Below are 11,849 nucleotides of genomic sequence, written 5' to 3'. Positions count from 1 at the left end.
AATATATAATTATTCACTATTTTTAAGAAAATATTGGACACATTCTTATTTTTGTCACAGATTTATATACTAATTCATATATATGTTAACCCTTTGCGCTCGAGGGCTCCGGAGCGGTTTTATGTATAATGTACTAATTTAATAAAGGAATACAAAGAAAACAAAGTATAATATATGTTTCTGTTATTTGGTTCAGTAGTAGATATGAAAAATAAGGACATTTGGATCAGATATAGCTTTGTGTGCGTGTTTATGTAAGCGCATGCATAGGTATATAAATATTTTGTGTGTCTGTGTCTGTATATATATATCTATGTATATGTACATTTTATATATACCTGTATATATTTTACTGTTTAATTTTATCGTTTCGTTATTGAACAGTGCTCTATCACTGACCATGACGTACCTAATCAGAATAAAAAGGTAATTCATTAGAGCTATTTAAAGATACATCTTCATTTGAATAAGTAGAACGGAAAGATACAAGAACTTATGATAGCTGAAGTGATATAACGAATTTCATGGAGAGGGATAGCATTAATAAAAAGAAGAATTCATCGCTGACGATTTCAGTTCGTGTTCAAATTTCTATTTCAGACAAACGAACGTAAAATATCATAACGTCATGAATGAATTTAAGGAGCCAGAGGAATCGTACAAATTTTTCAAATATGCTGATCCAGAACCAGGCGAAGAAGTTGTTATTTCTGGAATCGCTGGTAGATTTCCAAAATCCAACAATTTGTATGAATTGAAAAATAATATTTTTAATCGCGAAGATTGTATCACAGATAACGGAATAAATACAGGTATCGATTATAGGTATATAATCTATTTTATTTAACAACGTAAGCATTAAAAAATGTTAATATTTTTCTATCTTTATCTTTTATAAGAGAATTCAGAAATTCCACGACGAACGGGGAAAATTAACAATATTGAGAAATTCGATGCATTATTTTTTGACGTCGATTTTAAAGGAGCACATACTATGGATCCTATGGGAAGAATATTGTTCGAACATACTTATGAAGCTATTGTAGATGCTGGAATTCATCCAAAAGATCTTCGTGGAACGAGGACAGGTGTATTCTTGGGTTCATGCTTCTCCGATGCCGAGAAAACTTGGTTTTACGACAAACTCCAGGTCAGGGAATCGATCAAACGATCAGTTTATAGATGGATCACTTATAGACAATTACTTATATGGTCGGATAAGCCATGTAATACGTCTTTTCAATTATAGATAAATGGCTTTGGTATCATAAGCTGTAGCAAAGCTTTTATGGCCAACAGAATTTCGCATTGGTTGGGTGTCACTGGACCAACATATAACATTGATACCGCGTGCAGCTCAAGTCTATTTGCGATGGAACACGCGTATAGAGCTATACATAACGGACAATGCGATTACGCAATCGTCGCTGGATCAAATCTTTGCCTTCATCCATACGTAACTTTGCAATTTAAACGTTTAGGTATTGATTATGATATTTTCTTGAAGCATTTGTCCTTTTTTTTCGAATTATCATGAGAGTATTAAACTATTATTCTATCTTGTACCTCTCTAATAGGAATATTGTCTGAGGATGGTCGTTGCAAGTGTTTCGACGAAGATGCAGATGGTTATGTGCGCAGCGAAGCCGTAGTTGTTGCATTTCTGCAAAAAGGAAAAAATGCTAAAAGAATCTATGCAACAGTTATCCACGCGAAAACAAATTGCGATGGTTATAAGGAACAGGGAATAACATTTCCTTCTAGCCAAATTCAGAGTACTCTTTTCAAAGAATTCTACGATGAATGCGGTGTACCAACAGCTAGTATACCTTACATCGAAGCTCATGGTACAGGAACTAAAGTCGGTGATCCTGAAGAAATAAATGCTATAGATCAGATTTTCACGAAAAACAGAACAAATCCTCTTAAAGTTGGTTCCATCAAATCAAATTTGGGTCATACCGAACCAGCCAGTGGAATGTGCTCCATTGCTAAGGTAAACATATTTTGAAGTATAAGACGAGACAATTATTCGTTCATCTTCGTTTCTTTGATATATTACAGGCGATAATATCGATGGAGTTAGGCCTAATACCCCCAAATATCAATCTTAATCAACTACGCCAGGACGTAAAAGCTTTTACAGAAAGGAGAATCATGGTTGTTACCGAAACGTCTCCGCTTGATGGGGAATACATAGCCATTAACTCTTTTGGCTTTGGTGGTGCTAATGCTCACATTTTACTTAAATCAAATCCAAAAAGAAAGGTCAGTAAAGGATTCCCAGATGACGATTTGCCAAGACTCGTAACTGTTTCTGGACGTACTGAAGAAGCAGTAGTAACCTTATTAAATGATGTAGGTAAAACGTTCTTTTAAATAGAAAACATGAAGATATTATACTTAATTACGTTAAAATATAATAGAACGATACAATTCCAACCTTCTATTACATAGATCGATAATCGACCCATAGACGTCGAATTTATTCGTCTCCTTCATGATGTTTATCTCAAAGGAACAACAGGTCATTTATATCGGGGATACACGATAATCAGTTCTAAATCGTCTGACGAAAAGCTGAGAGAGATTGAAAATTATTCTGGTATAAAAAAACCAATAGTGTTTGTTTTTTCTGAAATGGGATCGCATTGGTCTGGAATGGGTACGGAAATTTTTCTTCTACTATTTCTTCGTAACTATAAAAATAATAACCATTGCGATCAAATGTACTGGAACGTAGAATTTGTAATTTACAGCTCAAAGTCTAATGAGATTCACTATATTTGCTAAAGCTATAGAGAAGTGCGATTCTGTATTAAAGCAATGTAATTTGAATATTTATAAAATTTTAACTGAAAAAGATAATACCATGTTCGATAATATCTTGCACTCGATCATCGGAACTGCTGCGGTTCAGGTTATATCGACAACTACTTAATTATTTGGGTGGAGCACATTTGTTCGATAATATCTAACAAAGGGAAAAAATCTTTACAGATCGGCTTGGTAGATCTTTTAACTTCCGTAGGTGTAGTACCAGACTACATCATCGGATATTCCATTGGTGAACTTGGTTGCGCCTACGCAGATGGATGTTTTACAGCAGAGGAAATGATATTAGCAGCATATTCGCGAGGAATGGCCTTGATAGAAACAAAAATATCTCATGGTTCTATGGCAACGGTAGAGCTTTCTTATAAAGACCTGAAGAATTTCTGTCCTGCTGATATCGACATCGCATGTCACAATGGAACTAAAAGTACAACTGTTAGCGGACCGACAGATTCTGTGAAGAAATTCGTTAAAAAATTACAGGTTCATTTGAAGATAATTAGGATATAGCCAATAAAAATATTTCTTACTATTAGAATGATTTTTTTGAATGTGTTTGTATTTGGCAGGAAACTGAAGTTATCGTGGAAGAGGTACCGTGCAATAATATACCTTATCATAGCCGTTATATCGCACCAGTTGGATCGAAACTTTTTGTATATTTAAAAAAAGTGATACCAGCAGCGAAGCCACGAAGTAACAAATGGCTCAGTACATCGGTGCCACGAAAAGCGTGGTCGACATCAGTCGCAAAATTCTCGTCAGCTGAGTATCATACCAATAACATGTTGAAACCAGTACTATTTGAGGAAACATTAGCTCTGATTCCCGACAATGTTGTGACGATTGAAATTGGATTGCAAAATCTACTACAAGAGACTTTAAGAAAATCATTGCAACCAACCGAAAGGAATATTGCATTAAATCATCTAAGAGATAAAGATAACGTGGTCATTTTTCTACAAGCATTAGGGAAGCTTTATAACAGCGGTATACAGCTTGATCTTGCTAAATTATATCCACACGTAGAATATCCAGTCAGTCGAGGTACTCCAATGATATCCCCACTCATTAGGTAAGAATTACGAGGATATAGAAAACGAAAAAGGCTAATGATTATTTCTTCTGAATGTAATGTAAAAATTCAACGTTATTATCTTATTAGATGGAAACATTCAGACGACTGGTTTGTAACAGATTTCAAAAGACAAGAGAGAATTGATTCTGGCGAACAAATATTTGAAATATCGATCGATTACGAGGAATTTCAGTATGTTAGTGGTCACGTGATCGATGGCAGAAATTTGTTTCCAGCGACAGGATATTTATGTTTGGTTTGGCAAACTTTCGGCATGATGATAGGACAATTGTACACGGAACTATCTATTGTCATTGAAAATGTAAAGTTTAATCGAGCTAACACGATTCCGAAAGAAGGCAAACTTGTAATGATCGTCATGATTCAAAAAGGTATCCACTTTGCACAACTTGTATCCATGTATTGTTTTAAAAAATTTAACATATGTCGATCTACGAACGAACAGGCAGTGGTAATTTCGAAGTAGTCGAAGGAGGTCTTGCTATTGTTACTGGATCGATTCGTGTTGCAACAAACTTGTTGAAAGAGAAAATACCCCTTGATCTGATAAAAGCAAATATTGACAGTGAGGAGGAAGAATTAGATGCGAAAGATATCTATAAAGAGCTGAAACTACGTGGTTACCAATATAGCGGTCTCTTTCGAAGTTTAAACAGTGCCTCAGTTTCGGGAAAAAAAGGACATGTCGAATGGAAAAATAATTGGGTAGCGTTCCTGGATAACATATTGCAGATGAAAATTCTCGCTATAGATACCCGAGGTTTATTCGTACCGACTGGAATTCGAAAATTGATAATAGACACTAAAGCTCATCAACGATATCTGCAAAGTTTGACAACCAATAAAAAATGTAAATATTTATTTTTAATGCAAAGTGAATTTATATAACGAATTCCATTACATTCAATAATATTATTTCAGATGTACCTGTACAATTACTTGAGCAAATTAATGTGATTGTAACAGAGGGTGTGGAAATTCATAATATTAGGGCCAGTGAGATTGCTCGGAAGAAACCTGTCAGTGATCCAATTATCGAAGAACATAAATTCATTGCTTATCGTGACAGAAGGGAAATGTCATTACGAGAAATATTAACGTTATCAATGCATATTACTCTTGAGAATATACCAATGACGAAAGTGAAAACAATAGAACTCATTGAGGATAATGACAATATACCAACGAAGAAACTTGTTTCTCCATTATTGAGAGACATTCTAGCCAATTTACCTTTGATCCAAGCAAGCATTAAATTATATGCACCACCAAAGAAATTTGACGAAGAAGACAACATTCTTAAAAATGTTGAAATATTAGAATCGAAGGAAGTACGAACAGATGATATAGCGGTATTAGCAGTTGGATGTCGTTTATTAAACAATGAAAAAAAAGACAGTTTAAAACAACTTTTAAAATCTACAAAAGATGGAGCTTTTCTTTTATCGCGCGAAAAGGAAAATATACCATTGGACTATTCTATTCTGAAGGAATTTCGATTAGGTATAGTTTTGGAGAAACGTACTTCCGAGGAATCGTGGATATTGTTAAGGAAGATCGAGAAAATTTCGAAAAATATTCTATTTATTAATGTTAGGAGCAATGAATTTAACTGGTTGAAAGAAGTACAACATGTGCTTGCCAATGAAACACAAGAAGATAACAAGAGAGTAATACTTGTTGAGGAAGGAAACTTTGAATCTGGTCTCTTAGGATTCATTAATTGCTTACAGAAAGAACCTGGAGGCCAAATCTTTCGAGCTGTTTTAATTCAGGATCTTAAAGCCCCGAAATTTTCTTTAGAATTGTCCCTTTATTCGGAACAACTCGAAACCGATCTTGTCATCAATGTTTTACGACCAGGAAACGTATGGGGATCATATAGACATCAACTACTTCCATCCCGTGAACCAAAGCTTATGTATCATGCCTTCGTTAATCAGTTGGTATGTAAGAATATATCATCAAATTTTCAACGAATATCATGAAATAATACTTTTTTACAGTCACGCGGAGATTTAAATTCATTATATTGGCTCGAAGGACCAATTACGAAGGACTATCAAAAGGAAGATCTTGTTCGCATTCATTATGCATCGTTGAACTTTAAAGACGTGATGATAGCAACAGGTAAAATAGGATTAGGTGTGTTTCAACAGGACAGAAAAGATGGTGACTGTGTACTTGGATTTGAATATAGTGGAATCAGTATTGGTGGTCGACGTATTATGGGACTTAATCCAAACAAGTGAGATAATTCAAAATCATAAGATTGAGATTTAATCGTAGAAATAACAGAAAATAACAGAAAATGAAGGAAAATGACGGAAAATAAAACGAATATCATTTTTTCAGATGCTTATCAAATCTTTGCCAAATGGACGACGTTTTTTCTTGGACCGTACCTGAAAATTGGAGTTTGGAAGATGCAACGACAGTTCCATGCATATATGTCACATGTATTGGTGCGCTTTATATTAACGGAGAAATGAAAAAGGGTGATAAAATACTTATCCACTCTGGTGCTGGTGGTGTTGGCCAAGCTGCGATTACCTTAGCTCTTCACGAAGGCTGTGAAGTATTTACTACCGTTGGTACACCAGAAAAACGTAAATTTATTAAAGAAACATTTCTCAGTATCGATGATAATCATATTGGAAATTCTCGAGATACTAGCTTCGAACAAATGATTTTGCAAGAAACCGACGGTAGAGGTGTAGATATAGTTCTAAATTCTTTAGCGGAAGAAAAACTTCAGGCATCTCTGCGTTGCTTAGCTCATGGAGGGAGATTTTTAGAAATCGGAAAGTTTGACTTAGCCGCAGATAATCCGTTAGACATCGATATCTTTTCGAAGGAGATCAGTTTTCACGCTGTAATGTTAGATCAAATTATAATTACCAACGATGGAATCAGAAATGAAATAAGTTCAAAAGTAAACAAACTCCTTAAGGAAAATGCAATCAAACCGATTGTAAGAACAATCTTCGGCAAAGATCAAATAGAGAAAGCTTTTAGATTCATGGCTGCTGGTAAACATATTGGAAAAGTAAGTTGTGGTTGTTGTTTTAATATTCACTTATTTGTGCTATCTTAAATTATAACTCGAAATCCATCTTGAATTTCGTAGGTACTAATAAAGATACGCGAAGAGAATGAACAACTGAATACTCCCATCTTGGCTGAACCTTATTATAGATGTTTCCCGAACAAAAGTTATATAATTATTGGCGGCTTGGGTGGCTTTGGTTTAGAATTAATCGATTGGTTGGTTCTTCGAAATGCTAAAAATATTGTCATTACTTCGCGAAACGGCATAAAGAATGGTTATCAACAAATGAGAATTAAGACATGGGAATCATACGGCGTGAATATTAAGATCCTTGTCGGTCTCGATGCGGCTAAACAAGAAGATTGCGAGCTTATAGTAAAATCAGCAATAGATAAAGGTCCCGTCGATGGTATATTTAACCTCGCGGTTTCTTTGAAGGACAGTATTTGTCGTAACCAAACAATGAAAACTTTTGAAGAATGTTTCAAGGGAAAGGCCTGGGCAACGAAACATTTGGACGAAGTCACTAGAAAGCTTTGTCCAGATCTTCGGCACTTCGTAGTTTTCTCTTCCGTCTCGTGCGGAAGAGGAAATGCTGGCCAAACGAATTATGGTATGGCTAATTCCGTTATGGAAAGAATATGTGAAAAGAGAGTAGAAGAAGGTTTGCCTGGATTAGCTATTCAATGGGGAGCGATTGGAGACGTCGGTCTTGTCGCGGACATGCAGGATAACGATAAAGAACTTGTTATTGGCGGTACTCTACAGCAAAAAATAACATCATGTTTAGAAGAAATGAATCGATTTTTGGTACAGGATAAACCTATAGTTGCTAGTATGATAGTCGCTGAAAAACGATTAGATGGCGATTGTGTGGACAATGTCATAAATGCTGTCTTAAAAATTATGTGTAAGTTTCGGTTTATCAAAGGTTAATGCTAAATTTTATAATTTTATTTTGTTTTCGCCAGCTTTTTTTTATCTTTATCTTTTTTAAATAAAGAATTTTTGATTATAGGTATTAAAGACTTGAAGAGTATCAATCAAGAAACTTCCTTGGCTGAACTTGGAATGGATTCTATGATGGGTGTGGAAATAAAACAAACTTTAGAGCGCGAGTATGAAATATATCTCAACGCGGAAGATATTCGCAACTTAAACTTTGCCAAACTTGTGGAAATAAATAATAAGCAGACAGGTGATAGTAATTCTATTGAAATTGCAACCGAGAAAATATTATTTGGTACAAAAGTATTAACGCAATTGTTCGGCGAAAAACTTTCCACCGAAGAAATTATTTCCCTTAAAACTAATCCAGAGGAAGGTCGGGGCGAGATATTCTTCATTCCAGGTATTGAAGGCTATGGTATCATTTTCAAAACATTAGAATCGAAAATCAAGTCGCCAGCAACATGTTTCCAACTAGGGACAAATTATGAATTAAAAACTATAGAAGAAATGGCCCTTTCATTTCTACCGGTATACTTTTTTACTAAAGATATATTTGATTAAATTAAATATTATTCAATCTGTTGTATTAAAATGGTATGTAACTTTACATATTACAGCATATAATAGAGAAACTTAAAGATCGAGAACATTTTACTTTAGTGGGATACTCATTCGGATCGCTCATAACAATTGAACTCACACGACAATTAGAAGCCAAAGGATTTAAAGGCCGGCTAATTTTGATAGACGGTGCTCCTGAACTAATGAAAGAACTTGTAAACCAACAGTTACAATCGTCATCGGAGGAAGAGCTACAAAACAATATTTTTATTTTATTGGCGAAAACATTAACATCTATTAATATTGAACAGGTTTGTCATTTTTTTTTGTATTTCTCGCTATTGTCAAACGAATTTAAAAACGTTACTTTCCAGCTTGTAATTAAATTAGGAAAATTCAAATCGTGGGATGAGAAAATAAATGCATTCTTTAATGTATTGCCTACCGAACATAAGCGATTATATTTGGAACGGGATCAAAAAAACGCCATCTTGTCATTTTATGTGAGACTGCAAGCATGCATGAAATATAATCCAGAACCAATACCATATATAAGAACACCAATCATATTGTTTAAAGCGATATTATCGTCTGTAAAACATATCTCGTATGATTATGGACTACAAAAAGTAAGTTTAAAAAATTTTTATATATCATAAATATAACATTAATCTACTATAAAGTACTGTTATTTTCAGATAACTGACGGTAAAGTAGAAGTACGTCTTATTGACGGCAATCATGCCACGATGTTAGAGAACAGTGAAATTGCAATAGCGATTAATTGTGAATCGCTTAAGCAGAATTAATAAAAATTAAATGATATAAAGTAATATATATTTACATATACATTTGCTTCTCGTTTAGTTTCATTCGCAGAAGTAATAAAAATTAACTTCGTCAATACTTTTTACTTATATAGTTAATCCACTAATAGGATATTGCGACACAAACAATGCGTAATTTTACATTATTATTATAAACTTGATCTTATTCAGTTTTTTTATTTCAGATTACTTGCGTATTTTTACTTTGTTTTATAATTATATCGTTTATTAAAAATTTCGTTGTATTTTAAATAAATATTTTATAATATAATTTTGAATATTATTATTATTATTATCATCAAAGTAGTTTTATTATAAATACATTTAATATTAGGAGATATTATTATTTAAACAAGAGAATTTATATTAAACGATCTAATCATAAATCAAAGCAGAAATACGTAAAACACGAATAGAAACAGATTTTTCAAAAATAATGCAAAACTATAAGCTGTTCGTGATGCATTACTCTGCTAATATTATAAATTGTTATTACGGCAGTAATGAAAATAACATTAAAAATAATAATATAAAAATGACACTATCGGGAAATAATTAAGTAACTATAGTTACCTCCACGTTTGTAGTTAATTTTACATTTTAAATAAATTCGAAATGATGGAGAAAGAAGAAATAACGATATATTTTCTTAATTTATTCCGACATGTCAAAAATCAATAATAAACATTTTTGTGGAGCGACAATATTAACTATTTATTTATTTTTCTTTGTTTTAATAATTTTCCTTTAATTAACAATAATTTTGGTTTATTTACTTCTATTGATAATATTTACAATGTTATCAACATCCTAATTAGGCCTAAATAATCTTTTAGTTTCACTTTCTTAACGCAAGAAAATTTTCGGCAAATAAATTTTATTTCATTTGAGTCATTCAATCTTTTCGGTCAATCAGTCTATCTTTTCCAGTGAATTTATGGCAGGATTTTGTAATTTTCAAGGAAAAATCGTTTCAAGATAATATTTTCTCTGATTCATCAGAAAACTCCTTAGACGAATACGAGTGCTTACTCACGTATTGATTAGTATGATTCGAAATATATAAATTTTATCAAAGCAAGACTTGTTTTTGATTATCTCAACAATAATAATAAATAATAAATACTATAGTACAAAATATATTTACTACAAATAAATAGTATTGGATCATCAATTTGAGCAATCTTAAACCATTTCTGGCTATCAATTTATCAATATTGTTTTTGACAAATTCCACATGATTTTTTCCATCTATCGCCAATTCCAAATATATTTGAAGTTTATATAAAGTTTATGTGTGAAGTGTATGTAAAAAATGTTACACAGATTTAGATAAAATAATGGTAACTCTCCATCTATGCATATTTTCGGTAATCATTTCTGTACGATATACTCGTATTTCATCTTAATTGCATACTCCAATGCGTTTATATGTATATACGTGCGTGCGCATGTACTTAATAAATGTAAGAGAAAGGCAGAGAGGAAGAGGAAGAGAAAGAAAGAGAGAGAGAGAGAGAGAGAGGGAGAGAACATAGATGGTGATTATATGCGTATCTATTTTAAAAGCTTTCGTTTCTTATAATAATTTTGAGATTGCTAGAATAGAACAAAATAAATGATTTGAATCGAAATGATGATTTGAATTTGTTGTATTATTCAATCGAAAATTTATACTCCTTCCCAGCAGCTTGATAATAAACAATACAATCGACTCCACGAAATGACGCATTATATAGAAACTACTCGCATTACGTCAAATAACGTTTTATGATTCAAAGTATAAACTAAAAATTATTTTGTTTTACATTGTTATTGCTTCAAATATTTGTACAGAACTCTTTCTAATGTTCAAAACGATGATTATTTATAGATAGTCTTGGATTATGAAAAATATCGATGGTTTTTAAGATGAAAGTTTTTGATTGTTTCCGACAACGAACATTCTAAATACAGAGATTCTTAAATTAGGGATAATGACAAACTAGTGAATCGCGTTAAATACCAAAATACGAAAATATTTAGCCTATTGATTAGAAGAGTTCATTACGGGTTTAGACGATCGATTAATTTAAACAGAGCCTATTATTGTCGTCAGATTTTAGTAAGAAAAAGTTCTGGAATCGTCGTTTCAGTAATATCGCAACCCGTATCATTTTAGTCATGGTCAATCGTCCAAACAATTCACTAAAGCAATCTTACTTGCTTTGGAGAACCGAAAGGTGTCCGCAATAGCAAAGTGTCGACCCTGTGTCTAAGAAAAAACATGGCAAATCTTCCTTCAGAAATAAGGTCCGAGAAAGGAACACGATGGTATCCCAAATCAAATATTTATACAGAATCGCTGACACAGATTAATCGCGAATCGATTACTTGATAAATAATCTAAGTTGCCAATTGGTCATAAAAGACATTAAGATTAAAGGAAGATACCCGTAAAATCATCTTAATCGATTGTATAACGACATTTTTGTCATACATCAAATACATCTTAGTCGCAAAAAGATGTACAGCGCTATCAATA

General features: G+C 32.9%; 1 protein-coding gene across 1 annotated transcript; it reads left to right on the top strand.

The window, feature by feature from the left end:
- The first annotated feature begins 566 nt into the window (after nt 1–566).
- On the top strand, nt 567–9,533 carry LOC124954047 (fatty acid synthase-like). The gene is made up of 19 exons (XM_047506300.1): nt 567–812; nt 900–1,150; nt 1,250–1,481; nt 1,578–1,996; nt 2,065–2,358; nt 2,458–2,665; nt 2,760–2,920; nt 3,001–3,318; nt 3,405–3,910; nt 4,001–4,305; nt 4,380–4,784; nt 4,856–5,880; nt 5,941–6,182; nt 6,290–6,983; nt 7,065–7,896; nt 8,005–8,465; nt 8,555–8,809; nt 8,873–9,127; nt 9,197–9,533. The coding sequence occupies exons 1-19, from the start codon at nt 629–631 to the stop codon at nt 9,305–9,307; spliced, it is 7,158 nt and encodes a 2,385-aa protein (XP_047362256.1). The 5' UTR covers nt 567–628; the 3' UTR covers nt 9,308–9,533.
- The last annotated feature ends 2,316 nt before the right edge of the window (nt 9,534–11,849 follow it).

Source organism: Vespa velutina, chromosome 14 (genome assembly GCF_912470025.1).
Source record: "Vespa velutina chromosome 14, iVesVel2.1, whole genome shotgun sequence".
In the NCBI taxonomy this organism is placed as follows: Eukaryota; Metazoa; Arthropoda; class Insecta; order Hymenoptera; family Vespidae; genus Vespa; species Vespa velutina.
The sequence above is the reverse complement of the archived record's forward strand: the minus strand, read 5'-3'. Positions and strand labels throughout refer to the sequence as shown.

What these genes read in the sequence shown, in the direction of transcription:
- LOC124954047 (XM_047506300.1), top strand. Translation starts at nt 629, where the DNA reads ATGAATGAATTTAAGGAGCCAGAGGAATCGTACAAATTTTTCAAATAT. An exon ending in TAGTAACCTTATTAAATGAT is followed by an intron (nt 2,359 to 2,457) that starts GTAGGTAAAACG and finishes TCTATTACATAG; the next exon opens with ATCGATAATCGACCCATAGA. An exon ending in CATCTATTAATATTGAACAG is followed by an intron (nt 8,810 to 8,872) that starts GTTTGTCATTTT and finishes GTTACTTTCCAG; the next exon opens with CTTGTAATTAAATTAGGAAA.